This window comes from Chlorocebus sabaeus, chromosome 5, assembly GCF_047675955.1.
Source record: "Chlorocebus sabaeus isolate Y175 chromosome 5, mChlSab1.0.hap1, whole genome shotgun sequence".
Classification (NCBI taxonomy): Eukaryota; Metazoa; Chordata; class Mammalia; order Primates; family Cercopithecidae; genus Chlorocebus; species Chlorocebus sabaeus.
Window position 1 is genome coordinate 22,091,641 of NC_132908.1, and position 27,625 is coordinate 22,119,265.

The 27,625-nt window shown below is 43.6% G+C and overlaps 1 protein-coding gene across 2 annotated transcripts in view; it reads left to right on the forward strand.

Annotated features, from left to right (window-relative positions):
• PRKCB (protein kinase C beta) overlaps window positions 1–27,625 on the forward strand; it is a 382,229-nt gene that overhangs the window by 339,046 nt on the left and 15,558 nt on the right. For both annotated transcript variants that reach the window (XM_007988069.3, XM_007988070.3), the window contains exons 13-16: window positions 2,848–2,986; window positions 6,930–7,010; window positions 7,279–7,386; window positions 12,545–12,685. In XM_007988069.3, the coding sequence (XP_007986260.1) occupies window positions 2,848–2,986; window positions 6,930–7,010; window positions 7,279–7,386; window positions 12,545–12,685 (469 nt within the window). The remainder of the gene's footprint in view (window positions 1–2,847; window positions 2,987–6,929; window positions 7,011–7,278; window positions 7,387–12,544; window positions 12,686–27,625) is intronic.

The following is a 27,625-nucleotide window of genomic DNA, read 5'->3' on the forward strand; positions in this document are numbered from 1 at the left end:
CCAGAACACTTCTTGGAAATAGACTTCTTGAAATTGATAGTCAAATAGGAATGGTAAAAAATAAATTATTGACAAAAGATGTATGGTTTTGTCATTTCATAGAGATTGCCTTCATAGTGGTAGTCTTTTAAGATGTTACAAATCACTACCTCCTTCATCTAAATCTCTACTTAATTGAACAGTTCTCAAGTAAAGAGGATGAAGGATTATGTTAGACTTACCATCTTTAAGGAAATGGAGATGTTGTGTTGGGGGGTGAGGAGGGAAAAAGATTCTTCCTATCAAACTTAGTTTCTGATTTACCAACCACTATATCTGGAATGTGTGTTGGTTTTGCCCTTGATGGTTTTCTGAAAAATGAAAATAATTTCTCCATCTTTTGAAGCAGAAATGAGGATTTATTACATAGAACAAAAGATTAGGGTGTGATATCAAAACACTGCTATGTGATGGTGAAGATGACAGAGGGGCCCTCCAGCCTCAGGACTGCCTGGCTCTTGGCACCTGAAACTTCTTTTCTATAATAGATGAAGATTTTATTACTTCCCTAGTCTACCCAGCTGCCTGCTTCTGGGCATGTGGTCCAGCTGAAGAGATGTCATTTGTCACTATTAGAGAAATCACATATATCACATATAGACCTACCTAGTAAGTTTAGGAAAAGCAAATTGCTGCAAAGCCTGGGTTTTCTGTGTTCCAAACTTTCACTCAAATCACGGTGGCTTGTAGATGAGCATGAAGGCTGGATACGAGCAGCACCATGGACAGCACCAAAGGCATGGCGTGTTGGGATTGGCAAACATCAGTGGGCGAGTGCAAGTGGAACTCCCCCTCCCTTTGATTAAGGAGAACCCACAGACACAGATACGAGATGCCAGGATATAGTTTTCAGATTGTATTCTTTTAGTCGGAAATGATGACAGTAACTCAATTCAAAGTAACTTAGGTTAAAAGAGGCGTTTATTGGCTGACATAACTTAAAAATCCAGGCGCAGATCTGACTTTAGGCCTAGATACATGCAGAGGCTCAAGTGCACGTTATGAGGGCACACTTTATCATCCTCCCTCTAGGCTCTACTTTCTCTATATTAGATTGCTTCTCTTCATCTGGTGACCCCTGGAGTTTCTAGACTTCCATAATACCACCTGAACAACCCCAATGTAAAATGCACTTATCCCTTTCCTGATTGTGCCAGCCAAAGTGCCGGCACTGATACTTAACAGCTTTGATTGGCTCAGATTGGATCACATGCCCATTCCTGAATCAATCACTGTGACGGGAAGAATGGAATATTTCCATTGGCCAGGACAGGCCCACATGACCATTCCTGGAGCCATGTTACACCCATGGAAGAGTTGGACGAGGGTGTTTCTTCTAGGGAATATTAGAATGCTGTCATCACAAAATACTAGAATAGGCAGAACCACAGATGCCCACTCCCCAATGAAGATGACCGAAGGGAAACATCTGAATTAAGCAATAGATCCCCCTACCTCTCAGGAAGTCGGAGTTCCCCATCTTCTATTAGGACTGGAACCATCTGATCCATCACTCAGCCTTGCTCACTGGTGCTGAAATATAAAGCATTGACATTGGAGTAGGTGTTTAGGGAGGAGGAAAGTGTGTTGATATTGGATCCATCTTGTGTGCTAAAGACTACAAGTGTTCCCCAAAATATCAAGCTCTTCTCATCAACACAGATGAAAATAAAAGAGAATACAGCACATATCCTTTAGGTTAGAGCTCAAATGTCACCACCTTAGAGAGGTCCTTTCTGACTGACACCCTGCTTAAAGTGACTTCCTCTAATCACTATCTTATGTCCTCTTTATTTTCATCATACCACTTATCAGAATCTATAATAATCATGCTTATAGAGTAATTGTTATCTTTTGCCCAGCACTGAAATTTTATCTGAAGAACAGGAGGCTTATCTTGTTTACAGCTACATACTACATCCAGGCATCGTGCCTGTCACATAGTAATTGTGCAACAATTTTTTTGTTTGTTTGTTTTTGAGATGGAGTCTCGCTCTATCACCCAGGCTGGAGTGCAGTGGCACTATCTCGGCTCACTGCAACCTCCGCCTCCCGGGTTCAAGCTATTCTCCTGCCTCAGCCTCCCGGGTAGCTGGGACTACAGGCGCCCGCCACCAAGTCCAGCTAATTTTTTATTTTTAGTAGAGACGAGGTTTCACCATATTGGCCAGGCTGGTCTTGAACTCCTGACCTTGTGATCCAACTGCCTTGACCTCCCAAAGTGCTGGAATTGCAGATGTGAGCCAACATGCCCGGCCAAATATTTTTTTATTCAAAGAATCAATGGAAACTACTGGGTCGTGTCCTAGGAGGTGGTCCAAGAGATCAGGGAACACTTCCTTCAATCAGCTTTTTTTTCTTTGTCATCTTAAAATATCTTTGTCATCTTCAGAGATATTTTAAAAAATAATAATTTTGTGGAAAATGTATCTTCTTACAAAATATAAGGGGTCTTTAAGTTGCAAAGGAAAATTCTTGGAATTTTCCTGGATCCAGGAAGTGTCATGGATGCTCTGCCCTTTGCTTAACTTTCTGTGGATCTCCCTCTTTTCAGAAGTGCTGTCTCTTTGTGTCCTTGTGAGACACTTGGCACAGTTGGCTCTGTAGAAAAAGAAAAGCACGGAGGTTTGTGGACCTCTTTTTATTTCCCTGCCAGATTGTAAGCTGTTGGAGGTCAAAGGCTGGTTTCTACTGACCTTTGTGCCCACACAACACCTAACACAGTGTTTTATGCATAATGAGTGGCTGTTGCTTGGCTTGAAATGCATAGCAATTAATTAAATCTCTAAATTCTTGTGTCTGCCATAGTGACCTAAAACTTGACAACGTGATGCTCGATTCTGAGGGGCACATCAAGATTGCTGATTTTGGCATGTGTAAGGAGAACATCTGGGATGGGGTGACAACCAAGACATTCTGTGGCACTCCAGACTACATCGCCCCTGAGGTGAGAGCTGCCGGGCACACGTTCACATTGCAGTGATGTACCCTCTGCTCCCCAGATGGCCGTGTGAGAGCTGGGAAGGGTCGAGGGTGGTACCTTGCAAGGGAACCTCGGGCAGAATCTTATTCCGTACTCTAAATCCTCCCTTTGAGATCACACATGCAAATTAATTTAGCACACATCCAGAAGCCCAAGCCCAAAATACATCAAGGTTTGGGAGAAAATTTAAATAAAACTCAAAAGAACCATCCAACACACATCAGTAAAATTCTTCATCAGACTGCTGTGGCCCACAGCCATGTGATACCGCCTAATTGTGACATCGAAATGTTTGTCGAGAGAGAAAGAGCAGATCCCCTGGGCTGGCATATGACATGGGATCTGTGTCCTGTATATGTTCCTCAGTAGGAAAATGGACAATAACCCATGATTTATTTATAGCATGAAATACTACCAGGCACCAATTCAGAAGAGTGAGTTAGATATGTATGTAGATATGAAAAGATCTGCAAGACACATTGTTAGAGAAAAAAAAAAATCAAGGTACAGAATGACAAATACAAGGCCGGGCACGGCAGCTCGTGCCTGTAATCCCAGCACTTTGGGAGGCAGAGGCAAATGGATCACTTGAGCCCAGGAGCTCCAGAACAACCTGGGCAACGTGGCGAGACCTCGTCTCTACAAAAAAATACAAATATTGGCCAGGTGTGTTGGCACGTGCCTATAGTCCCAGCTACTTGGGAGATTGAGGTAAGAGAATCACCTGAGCCCCAGGAGATCCAGGCTGCAGTGAGCCATGATTATGCCACTGCACTCCAGCCTGGATGACACAGTAAGACCCTGTCTCAAAAAAAAAAAAACAAAAAAAAGAAAGAGGAATGACAACAATGTGATACTATTTATGGATAAAACAGAAATACACGGAACGCTGCTCTGTTTTCAACTAGTAAAAGCATACAAAAATCTGGAAGATTTCAGACTGATTTTATAACACTGGTTACCTCTGAAGATAAGGGAATTATAAAGAGAAATTTAGCTACTTCTGTATACTGCTGACATTTTTTTTTACAAGGTAAATATATTTGTATATTACTTGAGTAATAAAGTAATTCAAAAATAATAAGGCTTTATTCAGACCCAATGAAGTTTTCCCAATGTGATATACTTTGGTCTATTATAATTTTGTTAATGAATTAGATATGACACAATCTATAACACAACTTCCTGATAGGCCGTGGGTTCCATAATCTCTGGTTCTCAACTCTAACTGCAGTTTAGCGTCATGAGAGAGCTTTTACGATGTACGATGCAGCTGGGGCATGGTGGCTCACCCCTGTAATCTCAGCGCTTTGGGAGGCTGAGGCAAGAAGATCGCTTGAGGGTAGGAGTTTGAGGCCAGACTGGACAACATAGTGAGACCCTAATCTCTACAAAAAAAATAAAATAAAAATTCGCCCAGTGCACTAGCTTATACACCTGCTGTCCTGACTACTCAGGAGGCTAAGGCAGGAGGATCGCTCGAGCCCAGCAGGTGGAGGCTGCAGTAAGCAGTGATCATGCCACTGCACCTCAGCCTGGGAAACAGAGCGAGACCGTGTCTCAAAAAAAAAAAAAAAAAAAAAAACCCACAGACAAACAAACAGAAAACAATGTGGGCTGCCCAAATGCCATCCCATTAGAATCTCTGCAGGGGGAGGCCCAGGATTTGGGGTTCTCAGAAGTTCCTCACTGGTGGTGATCCAGACAAGCACAAGAAACCCTGAACTGTGTTGCTGATGCAGTTGCCTCCCCTCCAGCCCGCAGATGGGAGGGATAAGCTGCAGGTCAGGCTTTGTCATGAACTAACCACATCACCTCTGGCAACTGGTCTCACATCCCAGGCTCTAGTTTCCTTTGTAAAAAGATTAACTTGTTGGGTTGTCATGAGGATCAAACAAGACTTGAAGTACTTTAAAAGTGTGAAAACACTTTCAATGAGAAGTGTTCTCCTGGAATGCTTTCCCTTCCTTGTCTTGCGGGTTACTTCTCAGAACGCATTTCATTCATTCATAATTGACAAGTAAAATTGTATACATTTATCATGTGCAACATGTTGTTCTGAAATACATATACATTGTGAAATGGCTAAGTTGAGTTAATTAACATATTTATTATCTCACATACTTATTTTTTTTGTGTGTGGTAAGAACACTTAAAAATCCCTCTTAGCAATTTTCAAGAATACAATAGATAGTTATTAACTACAGTTACTGTGTTGTATGATAGAGCTCTTAAATTTATTCCTCCTACTTAACTGAAATTTCATATCCTGTAATCAACATCTCTGCATTTCTGATTTTGGAATAGAAATCAAAGTGGGAGATAGAGATCAAGAAACGGACATTCACTTTATAGCCAAGTTTGCTCAAATACCCTTTTTGAGTTAAACAAGCAGTAACTGAATTATAAAACATTCTAGGATTAGTTAACATTTTGAGGGCATAATATGTGAAAACCACCTAGTATCTCACATAACCCCATGATATAGATGTTATAGAAGTTAAATAACTTCTCCTGTGATCAGACAACCAACCGGTAGACAGCAGTCAGGATTCAAAGTCAGACTGCCTAACTCTCAGACCTCAACCTTTAGCATTTGCTATATTACCTCTTAACCTCTGACATGGTTAGTTTTACATCCCTACATACTGAAAGATGGACCATCACATGGCTCTTCTAGACTTTTCCATGTTCTGGCAGTTTGGGAATATGAATTAAAAACTTCACAACCGCGTATACCACATGATCCACCAATTCTACATGTAGGAGTTTATATTAAGGAAATACTTGGACAGGTGTCCAAATGTCTAATTACAAGAATATATGTTACAGCATAGGAAGAGACCTAATCAATTGGAAATTTATAAGATAGATTTTGGTGTATCCATTCAACGGAATGCTATGCAGAGATAAAAACTGATTATGTTCATATACAAATATTAAATTAGCAAGGAAAATTTAAGTGAATAACTGGCTTTATTAAAGATCTATTGCCCATAATCCCAGTGCTTTGGGAGGCCAAAGTGGGAGGATTGCTTGAGTTTGAGTTCAGTCTGGGCAATATAGAGAGACCCCGTCCCTACAAAAAATTAAATAATTAGCATGGTGGTGAGCACCTATAGTCCCAACTACACAGGAGGCTGAGGTGCAGGATTGCTTGAGCCCAGGAGGCCAAGGCTGTGAGCTATGAGCTATGATCTCACCACTGCACTCCAGCCTAGGTGACAAAAAGAGACACTATCAAAAAAAAAAAAAAAAAAGAAAAGAAAAAAAAAAAAACGGTCCACATACCAAAGTGTTTATGTAAAGCACGCACATACACACAGAGTTTAATATGTATTCAGAGAAAAGAGTATGGAATGAAGTAAACCAAATATTAGTCATAATTTTTCTCTTAATAAAGGATTATGGGTGATTTTCATGTTATCATCTCAGCTTAGCTATCTTTTATAAAGAAATGGTAAAATAGTAACAAATATCATTACCTCTTAAACGTTTTTATTTCTAATTATGTTTTAAAAACATGTAACATAAAATTTACTATCTTAACCATTTCTAAGTGTACAGTTTAGTAGTGTTAAGTATATTTACATTATTGTGTAAATGTTATAACTTTTACAATGAAGAGTAAAGACAGTTTTGCTTTTAAAAATTCCACGCTCACTGTTTTGAAAATAATGATAATAATAATACACAGTGCTTAGTGCCTCGAAAAGGCAATGTGACAGCCACAGGTGTTTGCCCAGCTGCAGGTGCCTCTGCAAAGCATGTCTGTCATTCCCTGAGTAGCTAATGTAAAGAAATAGCTCAGGTGGGCACTAGCCTTCTTGTAAAAGAAGAGTGGAATCTGTCTCCAGAAGATACATGAACTGCAAACCTCCCTGATAGGTTGCCTTCTGTTTTCTAGATAATTGCTTATCAGCCCTATGGGAAGTCCGTGGATTGGTGGGCATTTGGAGTCCTGCTGTATGAAATGTTGGCTGGGCAGGTAATTGAATTTTAAGTGATCGATAAGAGAAGTCCTCCCTACCCCCATCCACATGGTTTCTTTAGGAGAATGCATGTTTGGTCACAGCTCATAAATGGAAACCTCTATGACTTTCCCGGCCTTGGGGTCATACAAGTCCGTGGTCATTTGAAAGCCTGGGTGTGTGGCTTCACTGTAGGCCCCGGGGAGGAGAGTCTGCCAGTTGAGGGGGGCTATGGGGAGGGTTCAAGCAGGGATTCTTCTCCTCCCACCCTCCCCTGTCATACAGGCACCCTTTGAAGGGGAGGATGAAGATGAACTCTTCCAGTCCATCATGGAACACAACGTAGCCTATCCCAAGTCTATGTCCAAGGAAGCTGTGGCCATCTGCAAAGGGGTAAGTACATCTCTTAAAGCTGTGGCCAGGACCACCCCATACAGGCATGTGGGATGTACCTTGCCCAAGGACACCCCACCGGGGGAAACAGAGCCTGAACTCCACTCTTCGCTCCGTTTGGCAATATGAGAACCCTGGCATGGAGCTGCTACCTCCCAGAGGAGAGAGAGCTTTTTTTCTGATTTGCACAGAAGTGCCACAGAAAGCTGCCTGCAGCTGCGTCTTGCTGCTGGCTGGGCTGCAGTCTCTGAACCAGCACAGGGGAATGCTTATTGAGTGAACGAGGTAGAAAGCACAGAGATTTTGTCAAAGAGCTGGAAGTCATGGGAAAGGGCACAAGAGGTCTTCGGCGCAACTCAGGCTATCTTGCCCTGCTCTGCTGTATGTGTTTAGTTAATACCAAGAGCATGCAACTTTTGTTCTAAAAAATACCAGGCAGTGTTGAGGTTAAGGAATTCTCTAGATAAGCAGACTGAAATTCAGTGTACTCAAAATCCCACTGTCCCCCCTCCCCCAACATGCACACAAATGGCTCAAAGGGAATGCACGCTTGTACATCTACAGTTTATGCACAGGGCACCTGTGAAGAAAGCAGGACGTGTGTTTGTGGGGAAGGATTGTTTGTTTTGCGTCTTGTGTTGGACCAAGGCATACTCACAGTGACTTGAGTGAGATCCTAAAGATCAGTGACGCTCACTTTTGGAGCCCTCAGGATAACCCGAAGTGCCTTACCAGAATGCACATGCTTCTGCCTCACCCCAGAGATTAAGTCTGGGTATGAGTATTTTGGAAAAGTCTCCATTTGGCTTGCACACCACTGCCTTTAAACGTACTGTCCAAATGAAGTGATTTTTCAACTCTGATGGAAGCCTGAAAGCAATCGAATTAGATGCCCAGAAAATATGTTCCAAGCGTAATATACTAATAGAGAACTTGCTCTCCCACCACCCAGTGGTACAGGTTAGAACATGGCCATGCCTTAATCAGCGGGTTCCCACCTGTGTGTGTGAATAAACCAGGGCTGCCAGTCCTAGATCTGTGGGATACTTACAGACTTTTCATGCCCTACTTTGCTCTTCCTGACCCCAGCCAGATGCTGAATGCACTGGTTTGGGTGAAGGAAAGCTGGGAAACTCAGGCAGGCCAATCTGAGGCTTGGCCCAGTTTGGAATAGCTGGGCCAGCCTCTCAGCCTAAAAGCACCTTGTCACACTGCCTAAATTCTCACTCTCAGTGAATCACTTGAGGTTTGCACCTCAGCTCCGTAGGCTAAGATGCACGTATCCCTGGGGAAACCACCTGTGAATTAGTCTCAATCCCGAACATCTAAAGTGAATTGCTTGAAAATATTTTCTTTGAGGGTGTGAGGCAGGCAGAGGGAAAATGAAGAATAGAGAGGGGAGTCGCAGAGGTGCATTAGGAACCTAAGCAAAGCCCATAAAGAAAAAGAAGGCACACACGAAGGCCTGTACAGGCCCCTGTAGACATGGTATTGAAGGGTGGGAGGGGTAGACAGAAGGTGGTACCTGAAGCTTTTAATTTGTTTAATAATTGCCAGCATATAAGGATCAGGAGATTTCTCATAAACATTCAGCTTTCAGGTTTCTCTTGAAAAATCAGACCTTGTCACATTGGCTTGTCATTCTTACAAAGCACCAGTCAGCTAGATTGGAAACCACTGCCCTCTGTAGTTGGGGCTTGCCCTCTGTAATTCACAGAAATTCTCACCTGGCCAATTCTACCCAAGTTCAAATCCCGGTTCAGGCATTAATTGCCCTCAGACCATGGGGAAGTTGTTTGACGGCGTCTGCAGATGGGGAATAATAATAGCAGTCCACACAGGGTTCTTTGATGATTAAATAGCTGAATACTGTAAATCACTTCGAGTAGAGGCTGGCACTCTGCTCCAAACCCCTTGGAAGTTATTATTTCTATTACTAGTGCTGACACTATTGTGTTATCTGCCTGGTTCCTCTTGGCATTTGAGTTTGCATCCCCTGGAATTGCGACTTTTAAAGTAGGGGATTTGGAGATCAAGAGACCCTTTACAAATCTTGACCCTTCCATTTTCTAGGCGCAGGGTCTTTTTTTTGACAACATCTCGCTCTGTCACCCAGGCTAGGGTGCTGTGGCATGATCATGGCTCACTGCAGCCTTGATCTCCCAGGCTCAAGTGATCCTACTGCCTCTGCCTCCCAAAGTGCTGGGATTGTAGGCATGGGCCACTGCACCCAGCCTAGGTGCAAGATCTTAAGCCACTTCCTTTGCATCTCTGTGCTTCTGTTTATTTTAAAAAATGAAATAGTAGTACTCACTGAAAAGAGTTTTTGAGAGCATTACATGAGATAACGTAAGAGAAAGCTCCTTGCATGACGTGGGCACATAGTAGGTGTTCAGTACATGCACAGAGTCCTCCCCTTCACATGCCCGCCCTGCCTGGACAGCTGGGGGTTCTAAGTGGGTCATGGAGGAGAGGATTTTCCAGGTCAGCTGTCTTCAGCTTCAGCTCCAATTAGCAGTTTCCCTGGTAGAGCCGTTTTCTATTAATTCAGGACCCATAACCTTCATGATTAAGTGGGGTGACTCTCTTACTATTGAGTTTGGGGACCATTATTAATTGAGTGGGCTGAGTCCAATGCGGGCTCTTCCTTCAAGGAGGGTACTCCAGAAACGAGTGATGCTCAAGCGAACAGCCAAATGCTTCCTCCAGAACAGCGAGCCCCAGGGGATGCCGTCTGGGAGGTGATCAGAGATTGGAACAGTGATTAAATCCAGCTGTCTACATGGCTTCGGGCACATTAGAGCAAGAGTGCGGGAACTGGGCAGAGACTCCGAATTAATGCTGGATGTTTCTGCAGTGCCTTTTCTTTGCTTGGCATCCTCCTGCTTAGACAGAAATTCAGTTGAGCTTTTGAAAACAGTCTCCTGTTTAATTGAAGCAGTGTCCTTTATATGTCCATCCCCTCAAAGGCCCGATTTTCTACCTCCCTTCCCCCCAAAAATTAGTAAAACCTTACTCAGAGGGCTATGCCCACTTTGAACAAACTTGAAGCAAACAGAAGCCCAAATAGGCCGTACCTTAGGGTGAAAACCAGCAGACACTGAACAGCTGAGACTGTTCAGTGAACATAAAGCTGTAAGAGTCCTGAGCCAGGCAGAGCTGTTCAAAGCCTTGCCCTGCTCCTTAGCTGTTTGACCTTAGACAGATGACTTTACTTCTCTGCCCCTACATCCTTTACCTAGAAAATGGAGGATAATAGTTGCTGAGGCCTCAGAGTATTGTTGCAAAGGTTAAAGAGTAATGGGTAACGGCTGGGAAGCCTTCAGCACGGAGCCCGAATGCATATGATGTCGTCATGCTCAGTACACGGAAGCCATTATTGATATTATTATTAGTATCAGTGTGAACCAAAACCTCCCTGCCCTTTCATTCCTCACTTCCTAATCTTACACAAATGTCAAGGCTTGACTCAATTTCCTCACCCTCCGTAAACCTCTCCTGACAAAGCCAGGCCACAAAAATTCCTGAGAAAACCACGTGTGAAATGCGCTCCCATTTTTCTTAATAGCCCAAGTTTTAGAGCTAGGCAGAGGTGGAGTCTGCACCCAGCTCTTACTGACTGCCACTTCCTATCTCTTGAGTCCTTGCTGTTCCTCAACTTCTCTGAGTGTGCATTGCCTTTTTACTCAAATGGGAAAAATAGTATACTCACCTCATTGGGTTATTACAATGATCGGGGAAGATCGTGCATGTAAATAAAGAGGTAGCTAGCTTAGAATGTAAGTGCTCAGTTAATTTCCCCACCCTGGAGGATACAGTTTATATGACAAGTACATGTTTGTGTGTGTGACCACAAATTATCTTGTAAGGGGGCAACAGGCTGAGTGACTGTCCAGCAGTGTAGGAATGAATTTCTGGGTTCATCCTTTCCCCATCATCCGCAAGTCCTGGGCAGAAGATTCTGCCATCATGGGCTGCTCAGTGTGATGTCAACTCTGGAAAGCTTTTGGACTTGTATTTTTTTTTTTTTAAATTAATCACCAACTCTTCCGTCTTTACCCTCTGTACATTTGCTCAAGTCTTGAGATCAGAGATATTTTCGTGCTGCTTTGGACTCATTTACAAGAGGAAGCCTGTCTGGTTTCATCTTGGAGCATCTATTCATCTTGTTATTTAGCACTCAGAGACCCAAAGATGGAGGGTTTTGATAATTAAGTAATTTAAACGGAACACCAAAGAAACCTCAGCGGCGTTGTGTGTAATGTATGATACAAGGGAAATGAGCTGGGCTAGGTTTTGACTGTTTAATGAGCTTTCAGAAAGTAATTACTTGAAACTTGGGCCCCTTTGACTAATACTTTTTCTTCTGTTTTGTCATTTTTGCAAGTGCTTTACTGAGAAATGCAAATGGTATCTGAATGAATGTAGCCTTTGCTTTTGTCAAACTCCAGTTTTCTTGTTGTCAGAGGAGGGAAGTTTGAAGATATTGAAACTGTCCTAATTAAATGCACTGGTAATTGCACAAAACTTATTCTTAAACCAAAATGGATCATGTGGCATTTCTTTTTTTCTTTCTTTTCTTTTCTTTTTTTTTTTTTCTTTTTGAGACGGAGTCTCTCTCTGTTGCCAGACTGTGGAATGCAGTGGTGCAATCTCAGCTCGCTGCAACCTCCGCTTCCTGGGTTCAAGGATTCTCCTGCCTCAGCCTCCCGAGTAGCTGGGACTACAGGTGTGTGCCACCACACCCAGCTAATTTTTGTATTTTTAGAAGAGATGGGGTTTCACCATGTTGGCCAGGATGGTCTCGATCTCTTGACCTTGTGATTTGCCTGCCTAGACCTCCCAAAGTGCTGGGATTACAGGTGTGAGCCACTGTGCCTGGCCCTCTTGCAGCATTTCTAACTTGAAGTTCAGGGTCACATTCAGGCTTCTTTTTGATTAATCGTAAGAGACGATCGGCAGCAGGTCCTGTTATCAGGTCCTCTCCTAGAAAGTCCTGGTTGGGATTTTTTTGCTGCAATAAAAAGCAAAGAACAAAAATGAGTTGAGATTCTTCATTTGTGCTTTCTTTCCTAATGCCTTGGAGTAATCATTTCTGAGTGTCTCACATTTCCTCTTCTGAAACTCATCAAATACAATGTTTTTCTTTCTCTCAAAGCTGATGACCAAACACCCGGGCAAACGTTTGGGTTGTGGACCTGAAGGCGAACGTGATATCAAAGAGCATGCATTTTTCCGGTATATTGATTGGGAGAAACTTGAACGCAAAGAGATCCAGCCCCCATATAAGCCAAAAGCTGTAAGTAGCCCATTCTCTCTGACTGCCAGCTATTCACATACAAGGTATTCTTGGCCGTTCCCCGTGTTTTCCAAATGCTTCCTGAGGGGTAGACATCAGTGTGTCTACTGGAACGTGGGTGTATGTGTTCACACGTATGCACAAAGTCACTGGGTACAAAGATGGACGTTTCCATTGGCCCAGCTCCGTCTCTATAAAGATGGAAACGATGATGCCTATTGAATTTTTGTTTCATTGATTCAATTATTGTAACTATCTTAGCTGACAACTTTCTGAGAATGGTTCTTGGGTGAGCAGAGTTCAGATCCATTTTTGGACTATGATAAAGGATCTAATTTTGCCCTCATTCTTTCTCTTGGTTCAACTGTGTCATTTTCTCTTCATACTGACATTGAAAAGGTCATGTTGTTTATCTCAACAGTATTTAAATTTAATTCTGAAACATACACTATATCTGAGTCAGTAAATAAGATGGCAGTTCAGCAGCCAGCTCCCACCCAAGGCGAAACAGAGTAAAGCAGAGACTGACGTCCTCTTGAACTGAAGACCCCCTCCCGGAGGGTTTGGGTGTGGAGACGGCTTTGACCTAACTTTCATAATGCAAGAATAAAACTCTCACATTTCCCACAGTCCATGTACCCACAGGAAGGTTTTCTATCCCCAAAGACTCAGCAGGTAGTACTTGTTGGCATCAGGAAAAAAGAGTTTGCACCTGAATTAATTAAACTGTGATTCTGCTGGGAGGATATTTCTTTGTGAAATTAAATAGAGGTCAGACCCGGTGACTCGATGATGGGTCGTAAAACTACTGACTGAGGCTGAAGACTGAACATAAACACCGTCATTGAAACCTAATGTTGTAAGGGTTTGAGTGTTAAGATGAAGAAGATAATAATGGTAGTTATTTTGATACTAGTATTGTTATTCCTTTCTTGAGCACTTACGTGCTAGGCACCATATTAAGCATTTCTCGTGCAGCATCTAATTAAATCCTCACCACAGCCTGTGAAGGAAGGTGCTGTCATTCCATGTTACAGAAGAGGAAACAGGGGCTCAGAGGGGTTAAGTGCTCTGTTCAGGGTCACTCAGCTAGCAATGATGAAGGGAGGATCCAAGCCTCAGACAGTCTGGGAGGCCCACCAGGAAGCCCAGGGACAAAGGACACATAGTTCAGGAGTCTCCCAGGTGATGCTCACCTCTCCCTAGTGTCGCACCTTCCCCTCATCCCAAATGGCTAGAATCACAGCTCTACACTAACCTCCATGCATCCCGTTTCTCCCTGGATGCCTCCTGGTGCAGGAAGCCATGGCCCTTAGAGGCAGCCAGTTCTACTTTGTGGCCCTTCTCATTATTGCCAACTTACACACTGCCGTCAGATCAGCCTTACCAGAACTCCCGCTAGAGCCTCTCTCTGTGTGTGGATCAACCTTCAGACATTTGCGGATGCAGGTTCTAATTCCTTCTTCTTCTTCTTCTTCTTCTTCTTCTTCTTCTTCTTCTTCTTCTTCTTCTTCTTCTTCTTCTTCTTCTTCTTCTTCTTCTTCTTCTTCTTCTTCCTTCTTCCTTCTTCCTTCTTCCTCTTCTTCTTCTTCTTCTTTCTTCTTCTTCTTCTCTTCTTCCTCCTCCTCCTTCTCCTCCTCTTTCTCCTCCTCCTTCTCCTCCTCCTTCTCCTCCTCCTTCTTTCTTCTTCTTTCTTCTTTTTTTTTTTTGAGATGGAGTCTTGCTGTGTCACCCAGGCTGGAGTGCAGTGGTGCAATCTCGGCTCACTGCAACCCGCCTCCTGGGTTCAAGCAATTCTCCTGCCCCAGCCTCCTGAGTAGCTGGGATTACAGGTGCCTGCCACCATGCCTGGCCAATTTTTGAATTTTTAGTAGAGACTGGGTTTCACCATGTTGGCCAGGCTGGTCTCGAACTCCTGACCTCAGGTGATCCACCCGCCTTAGCCTCCCAAAGTGCTGGGATTACAGGTGTGAGCCACAGCCCCGCCCTGATTCCTTCTTGAATCCTGTGATTTCCAGTTAAATCCTGCCCCACCTCCTCCTGCAAGCATGTTCCATAGGACCTCACTTCCAGGTGCCTGTTGTTCTCCATGACATCCATATCCGTCTTAAAATACAGACACAGAATTGAGCACAATACTCTTAATCGTGTCTGACTCTCAGTGAGTACAGTGGATCAGACTATCCCTTGGTTATTCCAGAGCTGGTGAACTGGGACCAGTCCTTTTCCCTCTCTGATCCACTGTGTCATCATCCATAATACAGTGTTGATAATAGTTTTGACATCAGAGGGTTGTTATGATGCATAAAGCACTTTGTACAAGCCTGGAACGGAGGAGGCACTCACAGAGAGCTGATCGTGGTTTTCGTTAGCTGTGTCATACATTAATTAACGTCTCGATGTAGGGTCTTTGAAGGGCAGAATCCTGCTGCTGCTATTACTTAAGATAACATCTGTGTGTACGTTGGGGTTGAAGAGGGCCCCACATGTCATGAGCAGCATCACAGCTTTTATGGGCCCATTTGGAAAAAGATGAAAAGGTAATACTGAAAGGAAGAGTGAACTATTTGTTCAGGAAACCGGGAACTCAGAGGCGAGATGTATAACTCCTGTGGTTTTTGTGGGGTTATTTATGAGATCTCGAAATGTGGACCTTCCTTTTCTCACTTAGCCAGAGGAAAGACGCACATGCTCCCATCCCCACCAGCATAGAACCCAGCGGACGTCTGGGGGGCATGTTCTAGCTGTAGTGCCGTGGTTTGTAAAGTGTGCTGTCCATCAGTATGCAGTGTCAGTATGCAGTGTCACAGTCAGTGGTATCGACATTACATGAGCACTTTAGGAATGAAGTTCTTGGGCTCCAACCCAGACCCCCTGAATCAGAAACTCTAGGGGTGGGGCCCAGTGTTCTGTGTTTAATAGGCTCTCCAGGTGACTTGATGTGCTCTCAAGGTTGAGAATCACTACTGTGGAGTTTAGCATTAGGAGCTCAGCCAGGGAAGCTAGGCAGAGACCAGAGGGAGGTAGCATGGAGAATCATCTCCGTTTTTTTTCTTTTTTTAAAGACAGGGTCTTCCTCTGTTACCCAGGTTGGAGTGCAGTAGTGTGATCATAGCTTACTGCAGCCTCAACCTCCAGGGCTCATGCGATGTTCTCTTGAATCCTGTGATTCGGCCTCCTGAGTAGCTGAGACTACAGGAGTATACCACTATGTCTGCCTAATTTTTATTTTTATGTTTAAATAAATGGGGTCTTGGCCAGGTGCAGTGCCTCATGCCTGTAATCTCAGCACTTTGGGAAGCCAAGGTGGGTGGATCACCTGAGCTCAGGAGTTCGAGACCAGCCTGGCTAACATGGTAAAACCCCATCTCTACTAAAAAAATACAAAAATTAGCTAGGTGTGCTGGTGGTGCCTGTAATCTCAGCTATTCGTGAGGCTGAGGCAGGAGAATCGCTTGAACCGAGGAGGTGGAGGCTGCAGTGAGCTGAGATTGTGCCACTGCACTCCAGCCTGGGTGACAGAGTGAGACTCAGTCTCAAATAAATAAATAAATATATAAATAAATAAATGTGGTCTTGCCATGTTGCCCAGGCTAGTCTCAAAGTCCTGGGCTCAAGTGATCCTCCAAAAACCTCAGCCTTCCAAAGTACTGGGATGACAGGTGTGAGCCACTACACCCAGCCAAAAGAATCATCTCTTTATGTGGAAGACAATGGTCCTCCTTCTAGTCAGGGCATGGGGTGGTGGCTTCCAGAAGAGGTCACAGACTCAGATGCCTACAGAGGCCAAGCAGATAATATGAGTGAGGGAAGAGGGCTGGTGAGATAGAAGAGAAAGTGTTGGAGATCAATGCAAGCCAGAGAGCAGGTGAGCTACCTAACAGGCTCACCCGATGGCCTGCCCTGCGGGATACAGCCTCCACAGGGCTGCTCCATCTTCATGGTTTTCAGGGGATAGAACTCAGTGCTGCGGGGTGCAGCAGACCTGTGAGTTGATTGACAGATCCTGTTACGGTCAGTGTAGTATGTAGGCCCTGTGTAGTAAGGGCTTAGTGAAAGGGTATATAAAATTAAGATGTTTAGATAAAATCTCACAAATTTGACCGGGTACAGTGGCTCATGCCTGTAATCCCAGCACTTTGGGAGGCCGAGGTGGGCAGATCACCCGAGGTCAGGAGTTCGAGACCAGCCTGACCAACATGGTGAAACCCCGTCTCTACTAAAAATACAAAAATTAGCCAGATGTGATGGCGCACACCTGTGTGTGGAGAATCGCTTGAACCTGGGAGGCAAGGTTGCAGTGAGCTGAGATCACGCCACTGCACTCTAGCCTGGGTGACAGAGCAAGTCTCTGTCTCAAAAAAAAAAAAAAAAAAAAAAAAAAAAAAAAAAAAAAAAACTTCATGGTTTCTTTTATATATCAGAACAAATTTTTGAAAATTAAACACGGGGGCAAATAAAACACATCCACACCCATATGTATCCCATGCACTGTTGGTTTATAGCCTCAAGGGTAGTGATGGTTCAAAGTCAGGTTGCTGTTTAGCCAGCATCTGTTAGCAATGGTTATTTACAACCAGAGTCCATTTTGACCCGTTAAATGTTTTGAATAGCCCTGCTAAGCAGTAATGAATATAAAAGGTCTAGCCTCGTGCCTGGCTCATAGAACGCAGTCAGGAAAAGGTAGCTGTTATTATCATTGGTAATATAAAAAGATTACAATACTTAGTCATTATCAACAAGATCCCTCAACTATTCCGCATTTGATATGATTTCCCACTGACCTGTGTCTTGAATTCCTCCATGTGGGTTTAACAGTGACTGTCAAAGTACAGTGATCAGGCTGTACTATGTACTTCAAAATGTTCTGGTACCAGCTCTAAAGGAGCAGGCGCTGCCTTCAATCTCCTTAGACTGAATTAGAAATAATAATAAATGATACATCATCCAGGTACAGTGGCTCATGCCTGTAATCCCCACATTTTGGAAGGCTGAGGCAGGCAAATTGCTTGAGTCCAGGAATTTGAGACCAGTCTGGGCAACATGGCAAAACCCCATCTCTACAAAAAATACGAACATTAGTGGGTGTGATGGCATCCACCTGTAGTCCCAGATACTCAGGAGGCTGAGGTGGGAGGATCTTGATCCTGGGAGGTTGAGGCTGCAATGAGCCATGATCATGCCACTGCACTCCAGCCTGGGCAACAGAGCAAGACCCTGTCTCAGGGGGAAAAAAAAAAGATACATCACCTACCCATTTGATCCAGTCTGCCTGTATGCCTTTTATATTGCAAATGCATTGCATCAGAGCCCTCCTCCCCCCAATCCCAGGATTTTATATTTCTCCTTCCTCACCCCTTCTTGACTGTCTGCCACTTCCAAAAGGCCTGTGGTGAGCGTGTACAGAGTTCCATGTGCCTTGTGGGATGTGAAAAGGCATGCATGTATCTGTCAGCGTTCCTGATTCATGCATGCTATTAAATAGAGTGTGGTGAGAGAAAAAACAAGGAACAATAACAGAGGATTATATTCAAACATCAGTGAAGGGTGCTATTATTGGAGGTTCATTAAAATAACTTTAAATGGGTTTTTAAAATTTGTTCTCAATGCCATCTTTTATTGTGGCAAGGAGCTGTTCACAGAGCATTGTTTGAAACTGTATTGAAATACAGTAGATTTGGTGCATTGTCGCAAGGAACAAGAGCCATTTTTTTTTTAATGTTCGCCTGGTTGTGTGTTGCTTTTGTTTTAAAACACCCAAATGGCTCTCTGTTGCCCCAGTCTAGTATGCTCCTTGGCATATATGGCTTTTGAGGTCTTCCAATGCTAGATCTCTGTTCTCTTCCTAGCTTTAGCTCCTGACTCCAAGAACAGCATTCCTGGGCTTCTTTCAGTTCCTCAAACATGCAGTGCCTTGTTTTCCCTTGCCGGCTTCATCCATGCAGAGTCATGCACCTGGGATGCCCGAAGACGTTTCCTATGCTCTCCCAGCCCCCTGATTCCCACCGTGCCTTGCCTTTCCCCCGTCATCAAATCAGCAGAACATCACCCACTCAGGGAGGCTCTTGTTGATTCCTGAGTAGATATCTGCTACTGTCCCATCAACAAATTCATCACAGGTTGTAATAACGTGTTCAATCTCATGCCTGTCTTTTTGACTACTTGAAGATTGTGACTTTCTCCATGTCAAATCCCAGTGCCTAGCATAGGGTTTAGCACATTATAGGTGCTCAAGAATTCTTACTCAATGAGCGAATAGCCATAAAACAAGATGCTGTAATACACTGTGCTGTGGAACATAAAGGAGTCTTTAGGGATCTATATTAGAGTGCATGGTTTTTTTTTTATGTACGGCAGGGTATCGCAAATAAATTGGTTGTTGTGTAAGTTACTACCCTATTTATAAAGGGCTATAATTTGGTTGCTGATTTTGCAAACTGTCATGGCATCATGTGGTTTTGCAGTGTGTGTTGGGAGAGTGTGCTGGCGAAGGATCTGAAGAGGCAGTGCATTGAATCATAGGACTTTGGGTAGAGAGGTCTGCAGCTTCCTGCAGTCTAACCTGGCACAGTCCAATCCAGTGTTACAGATGCCATGATGTAGCCTAGCAGAGCATCTTAAACTTTAATGTGCACACACGAGTCACCTGGGTATCTGGTTAAAATTCTTACTCAGCCAGTCTGCGGTGGGGTTTGGGATTCTGCATTTCTCACAAGCTCCCGGGGGATAGGATGCTGTGGGACCAGGGACTCCACCTTTATGTAGCAGGGACTAGAACTCAGTGCTGCAGGGTGCAGCAGGCCTGTGAGTTGACTGGCAGAACCTGTTGTAGCAGTGCAGTAGGTAGATCCTGTGTAGTAAGGACTGTAGTGAAGGGGTGTATACAGTTAAGTATAGAATGTTCTGGTGAAGTTATTGTTCAGGGCACACAGCAGGCTGTTGCTAGTCAGCATGTGGTGGGAGGAAGCTGGTGGTTTGGGTACTGAAGGGCAGACTGTCGCTGAGTGCATGATGGAGCAGTGGCTTGGGAAGGAGCGTGTGCTGGTTCTGTCCTCTAGTGGGGATGTTGTCAGATATTGAGTCATCCATTCAGTGGGTGATGAAGTTAGGTACTGTTCTAGGTGATGGGAACATAGCACTAAAAATAATTAACATCCCTGCCCTCGTGGAGCTTATATTCTGGGGAGAGTGGGCAAAATAATAAACATAGAAACAAGTGAAATATACAATGTGTCAGAAGTTGATAAACATTATGCAGGAAGCTGAAGTAGGGATGGAGATTGGAAGAGCCAGGTCAGGGAGATGTCCATATAATAGAGTAGGTGGAGAAAATGACATTTCAGCAAATACAGGAAGAAGATGAGGGAGGTGGGAGTCATGTGTATATCTGGGTGAGAGGGGAGAGTGATTTGGGTGGTAGTAGCAGATGCAAAGGCCCTGAGGCAGGAGCTTGCCTGGCATGGTCAAGGGGGAGCAAGGAGTCCAGGTGGCTGAGCCGAGGGGTTGAGGGAGAAAGGAAAAGGACGTGAGACCAGAGAGGCCAAAGGAAAGCACAGGCCACTGAAGGATCTTTGGCTTTTACTCCAACTCATGAACCAAGAAATAACATGTTCTGACTTTGGGTTTTTAAAGGACCGCTCTGAGTGCTGTAGGGACAAGGGTGACATCAGGGAGACTGGTTAAGACTCTTGCCATAATCCAGGCAAAAGGTGATAGGAACTTGAGCAGGTTGGAGCTGTTTGAGAACCCCCAAGCTGGCATCTTCAGGTCCTCCCCAGTTCCTGGCATCTTGTAGGCACTCAGTCATTGTCTTATGGGGACATGAAGGCACCAATGAACATGAGTCCCTGCAGACTGCCCACAGGATTGCTCCTCAAGTGTAAAACATGGTAGCCAAGAGTTTGGTCCCGGTAGCAATAGGATGAATGAATGAAATAGACTGTCAGGAAAGCTTCTGTGATACAGAGCGCTGGCTTGCAGGGCACAGAGCAGGAGGACATGGTTGTGCACTTGGTTGGACTTCCTCCTGTTGATGCAAAGGGTGCAGTGGCTGAGGGCTGTACCCAGGGAGTTCCTCTGTGTCTGGATGATCCAGCTCAGAATTTTGCTGACTTGTAGCAAAAGGTGCATTGAGTCTTTGGCATGGATGAGCATATTTTATTGCAGTAGTAGTAGTACATGGAGCTATGATGTCACAGGACAAGATATGCTAGGTAATATGTTCAAATTGAAGTGCCTAATGGAGAGTTTGATGGCATTCATGTATTGTCACAAATTGGCTTAATGAAGTCCTGTCACTCTTCCTCTGAAAGGCTCCATAACACCTAATGTAAAGCTTACTGTGAAAATTGGGTAGGGGGATGAGCCCAGGGCACAAGGATTCAGCTGCCTCCAAAGACATAGAAGCAGTGAGATGAAGAGGAAAAGCATAGAAACAGTGAGATGAAGAGGAAGAGAAAGCTAAGTAGGCTTCATTAGAGACCTTGGAGTCTTTTCTGCTTTTTATTTATTTGTGTTTTCATTGTTTTTAATTAATTGCCCACGCTGGTCTCAAACTCCTGGCCTCAAGTGATCCTCCCACCTCTGCCTCTGAAAGTGCTGGGGGTTACAGGCGTGAGTCACTGTGCCTGGCACCTGTGGAGTCTTAAGTGCTAGAGTGTGTGTACAAGGATGTTCCCAGTAGTAAACATGGCTCTAGTAGTCTTTTAAAATATTATCAATCAGATCATCAATTGTTCTAAAATATGGTCAACCAGATTGTCAAGTGTTCTAAAATATGGCGCATCTGATCATCAATGCTCTCTGGGCAGGGCTCGAGGAGTACAACTTGACGAGAAGTAGACATTAAGAGCCCCTTTCCTCTGCTCCTTACATTGGAGCAACCATCTAGTCCTGTCTAGACATCTCTAGAATGCTCATTCCCTCCTTCCTTCCATTCTAGCCTGTGTCAGGCCTCGCCAACTCCAAACCCACTTGTATGACAGACTGATTCCAATCATTTCTGCTCTTGTTACCAATTCTTATCTGCCCTTTACTTAAAACTCATAATTTTGAGGCATCTGCACATTAGGAAAGACTGAAAACCTAGCAAGCTTTTATAGCTTGCAAAGATCCTTGTCCTATGCTCTGTTAGTATCATTTCCAAAATACTACATGGGTTAACTGATCACATCCCATTGCCCATATCCTCTGAGAGTCTAAATGCTGAACTGCTTCAGAAACTAAATCATACTCACAGGACTTGGTTTCTCGGCAATTCTGTCATCTGAAAACGTTGTTTATGTAGCTGAGGTCAAAAGCTTCAAGTACTGCTTTAATGAGCTGCGATTCTGTTCATGTGACATTCTCTTCCAAACCCAATTGCCCTTTACACTGTATGAGTAAGTGCTTCTGTGTGTGTGTCTGAATGTGTGTGTTTGATGTGCTGACATTTCTGAATTGAATCCAGAAAGTGTAACCTTTGTATGTTTGCTGTTAAAACTCCAAATTCAAGGCTTAAGAAAAGGATCTAACGCTTACTCAATATGATTTATTTAAGCACAGAACCTAACTCCCCCAAAGTATCAAATACTCAAGAGAACAATTCCTTTTTGAAAATTGTGATTTAAAATAATTCTCATAAAACCTTTACTGTTCAAATATATTAGAAAATATATTGAGTTTTTGTCTGCATCAGGCACTGTTTTAACTGCCTTCCATGCATTGCCTCATTTGATTCTCTCAACCCTATAAGGTAAGGTTATCACCACATTACAGATGAGGAACTAGAGCTTGGAAAAGTTAAGGCATTCATCCAACGTCCGGCAACTAGAAAGTGAAGGAGCCAGGACTTGATCCCTGAACTGTACACTGTCCCAAGACCCTTGTAAAGATTATTAGAAGCACTTGGAGTCCCCTGGTAAGGTTCGTGGTTGTGGTAACAGGAGAGAGTCATGATAACACCATCGAATGGTGTCTATTACATAATAGAAAAAGACTGAGTATTCTTACAATTCAAATGATTTAAATTTATTTTAAAATATTGCAACAAATAAGTAGCATATTCACACCTTTTATAATTCGTTGGCAGGATTTTAAAAGATGCGAATCTTATTTGTTCCTTAAGGCTTTGATTTTGAAGCTGACAAAGACAGCATACATTGACTAACCTCTGAAAGAAAGGCATGGCAGCATTGAAATGAGGCAGTCGAGACAGGCTCATTAAGGAGTAGAGGTTTCCCTGCTCAGTTCTGCTTGTTCTTTTGGGGTATCCAGTGTGTGGAGTTTGCAGAGATCTTAATAAAAATATCAACCTACATTTATATGCTGATAAACAAATAGCCAAGAGCCATTTAGGACACATAGCTTGGAGTCTGTTTATCTCTCTCCACCTATCTACACACCCATGAAGAACCCATTTAAACTTCAGATCAAACCAGGCCCCCTTTAGTGGTTGGAATTGGTAGGTTCCTGAGCCAAGTGAAGTTCCTAAATCAGTTGTTGTCTTAGTCCATGTTGTGTTGCCATAACTGAATACCACAGACTAGATAATTTATAAAGAAAAGAAATTTATTTTTTACAGTTCTGGAGGCTGGGAAGTCCAAGGGTGAGGGGCTTACGTCTGGTGAGAGACTTCTTGCTGTGTCATCCCGTGGCAGAAGGTGAAGGGCAAGAGAGAGTATGCATGCATGTGTGTGTGTGTGCATGTATGTATGTGTGTGTATGTGCATATATATGTGTATGCATACGTGTGTGTGCACATGCAGGGGAAAGATAGGGAGCCAAACTCATCCCTTTTATCTGGAACCCACTCCCAAGATAATGGTGTTAAGTCCTCATGAGGTGCCACCTCTCAACACTGTTGCATTGGAGATTCATTTTCTAACACATGAACTTTGTGGGGGCAAGTCAACCATAGAACCTACCAGATACATGACTTTGAGATATCCCCTGGCAGAAAAGCCAACAGTTTGAATTGAAATGGTAGATGGGAAGGCCACAGACTGGGAGAGGGCATGAAACTGGTAGCTTCTGTCTGGGAATAACTACTGAAATATCATATAATTGAAGTCAATAATTGAAAGATGACCTTAGAAGTGGAATTTAACTGCTCCATTCTGTAGATGGGCAGAGGCCTAGAGATTTGCCCAAGTGACTTACACAGGGAATATAACAGAACCATGGCAAAATAATCTGGTGCTCCACTTAATGGATACAGGACTTTATTATTATTATTGTTATTTTGATACTGGTCCATGGTCCAGGGATTGGGGATCCCTGCCCTAAATCATGAGGAAGATTGAGGCCCACGGGTGCCACAGGTTGGTAGCCCTCAACTTCTTATCACCTCCCAGCACCTCCATAGTCATCTTGACCTCCTTGCCCGGCTTCTATCTCTATCTTAGCAAATATGTGTTCCCTTCCCCAACTCATGTGAGACTTACCCTCACTCCTGCTCTGGACTCCACCCTCTCTATCCTTCCTGCTTATCTCCCCTGTTTAATCTGTGTCTACAACTTCTCTATGTTCCTGTGGTTTCAAATAGGAACCTGATTTAAATTGACTTTTAAGCAAAATATAATGATAGTTAGTATTCAGATGTAGATGGATCATGGTCCCAAACAATGCCAGCAGGGAAACATTTCTCTGTATCCCTTAAGATTACTTTCCCCACTGTGTTGACTTCATTCTTCATTCTCAGAAGGCTTTCTTGGGCACATAGCAACTCCCAACTTATGTCCCATTATCTCTGCAACTCCTACCTTAAAAAAGGGCTTCCTTTTTATAAAATCCCAGCAGCCTAGGACTCAATCTTTTTGGAAGACATTGGGTCATATGCCCATCTCTAGGGGAATCGCTTCCTGCACCAGGGGGATGGAATATGCTGATTGGTTGGGCCTGGGTCACCTGCCCCTCTTAGCCAGGGAACTGGATCTAATCCAGACATTTTGAAAAAAGAGACAGAATGTCCTATCTAAATCAGACATTTTGAAAGAAGAGAAGGAATATCTCCTTTAAGAAAAATAAAGCCACTGTCACTAGAAGAAAAGACAATGAATGCCTGATGGCTGGGCAAAAACAGCAGCTGTCTGTTCTGACTCTATCCTGACTGTCTCCTTTGTGCATAAACCTGCTATATCTTTTTCATGTTAAAAATCCTCTACCTCAAACCTGGGAATCCTCCTTACTACTACTCTTACTACTGCTAGGACTACTACCCTACCTTACTTTGCATACAAATACGCTTTTGAAAGAGTTGCCAGTTCCTGCTGTTTCCACTTGCTGACAATTTGTTCTTTCCTCAGTTTGGTGCAATCTGGCTTCTGCTCCCACCATCCTATTGATATTTTTCTCATTGAGTCATCAGTGACCTGAAAACTGCCTCCTTTCACAAGCTTGTCTCATCTTTCTTGACCTCACCATATTATTGGGTGCTCTAATCCTTTCCCCTTTAAAAAAATGTGAAAAAATAAAATACTCAAGCAGCATTAAAAGCTACAAAGTGAAATTAAGAATCCCCTCACCCATGGCTCCTAGCTAGGCTTCTTGATTCTCCTTCCTAGAGACACCCACTGCAACCAGGTTCTTGTGCGACCTTCTAGAGAAGATGTGTTCAGGCTCAGAAATAGTCTACATCACACACAAGGATGTTAGCATGCTGTATACAATTTCTGTATCTTGTTTTATTCCCCTCTATCTTGGAGATTGTTTCTTATCTGCACATCTATCTCTACATCACCCTTTGAATAGCTTCCTAGTTTCCTACATAAGTGAGTTTATCTGTAGGATAAATGCAGAGTAACTCCTCCTTTTTAAGCCCCTCTTCTTCATTTTTATTACATTGTGTGTCTATCTTAGTCTGTTTTGTGCTGCTATAAGAATACCTGAAACTGGGGCCAGATGCAGTGGCTCATGCCTGTAATCCCAGTACTTTGGGAGGCTAATGTGGGCAGATCACTTGAGCCCAGGAGTTTGAGACCAGCTTGGGGAACATGGCAAAACTCTGTCTCTACACACAAAAATACTACAAAAATTAACCAGGTGTGGTGGCACATGCCTGTAGTCCCAGCTACTTGGGTGACTAAGGCAGGATTGCTTGAGCCTGGGAGGTCGAGGCTGCGTTGTTGTGATCACAGCTTACTGCAGACACGACCTCCCAGGCTCAAGCAATCCTCCTGCCCGAGTGACAGAGAGACCCTGTCTAAAAAAAAAAAAAAAAGTGGATAACTTGTAATGAAAAGAAATGTATTTGGCTAATGGTTCTGGATGGTGGGAAGTCCAAGATCAGGGGCTGTATCTGGGGAGGACCTTCTTGCTGCATAGTAACCTGATAGAAAGCATCACATGGCAAGAGAGTACATGAGAGAGGGTAACTTAATTTTTAAGTAAATTCACTCCCACAGTAATAACATTAATCCAATCACCTCCAAAAGTTCCCACCTCCCAACACTGTTGCCTTGGGGATTAAGTTTCCAACACATGAACTTTGGGAGACACATTCAAACCATATCACCACATTTGCTGATGTTCTTCCTGCCTTCACAGCCACTCCCGATAGAAATTCGAACTCCATGAAGACTTCCAGTGACAATTGAATTTGGAAGGTTGAGACCTGCTCATGACCCAGAGAGGAGAAGAGAAAGCTTACTTTTTGTTTTGTTACAAGTACAGTTTCTTAAAAATAACCACAAAATGCCCCCCGCCCCCCCCCCACCACCACCAAATGGCATATGGAAAACAGCGCAGAGATGGTGTGTGAACGTACTTGAAATGTCTTTCTAAGGAAGTGAGGCTTGGGTGGGACTGAAAACACATCCCTTTTGCTCCCCAGGGTACATGTCTTTTTTTCACTTCCTCTAACTGGGAGCCCCAGGGCCTGGCTTTGTCTTGTAGCTTCCTGTCATGATGCACCAGGCTAAGTGGGAAGGTTTCTGTTCTATGTCTTAAGTAGCACTGGCAGGTCCTCATTCTGCTTGTAATTGGGATGGGAATATGGGTAGGAATTTGGGGTTTGGCAGAGCTTACAGGACTCCTTTCAAGCCAGAGCACAGCCCTATCAGACTTACTCACTGGACAGGAATAGGTCAGTCAGCCCTCAGCAGCAGCCACCAGCTACCACGTTAAGTATTTGATGTGAATTTTATCAAGTCATTCTCACCCCATCCTACAAGAAACTTGAGCTTAGGGGACTTAGCTAACTTGCCTGAAGGTTGTATAGCTGTGAATTGTTGGAGCCAGGATTGGTACCCAGGTCAGCTTAACTTTTAAGTCCATGCCACACAATCAGATACATAGTATGAGGCAATAGGATGTAATGGAAAGCCCATGGGCTTTGGAATTGAACAGATGGGCTCTGGATCTTGGCTCTCCTACTTGACTCCATATGACCCGGAACAAACTGTTAACTCTTAAAATTATCTGTTAAGTAGAGATAATCCTTTTCCTGCCTATCTCACAGCCTTGTGGGAATCAAAGCTATAAAAAGATAGGCAAATAGAAGGGATAATTACTATTTGAGGGTGAGTTTACTTGAAGCCAGCAATGTGGGTTTAGGATGAATGGTGAAGAATAGATAAGAAAGAAAAAGATACTCTGTTGACATGGGAAGATGTTTAGAGTGTATTTCATCTAGTTTCTCTTAAAAAGCAAGCAAAAGAACAGAGTCATGTTTCCACCTTTGTCTAAAAACTAAAAAACATCCATTCATCTATTCATCAGTCATCTAGGATACAGGCCAAGATGTTAACATAATACAGAGATTTGGGGTGGCAGGATTAAGAAGGACTCTTTTGTGTGTTTTAAATTTTTTTATGGCCAGTCGCAGAGGCTTATGCCTGTAATCCTAGCACTTTGGGAGGCCAAGGTGGGCAGATCACGAGGTCAGGAGTTCAAGACCAGCCTGGCCAACATAGTGAAACCCCATCTCTACTAAAAATACAAAAATTAGCTGGGCGTGGTGAT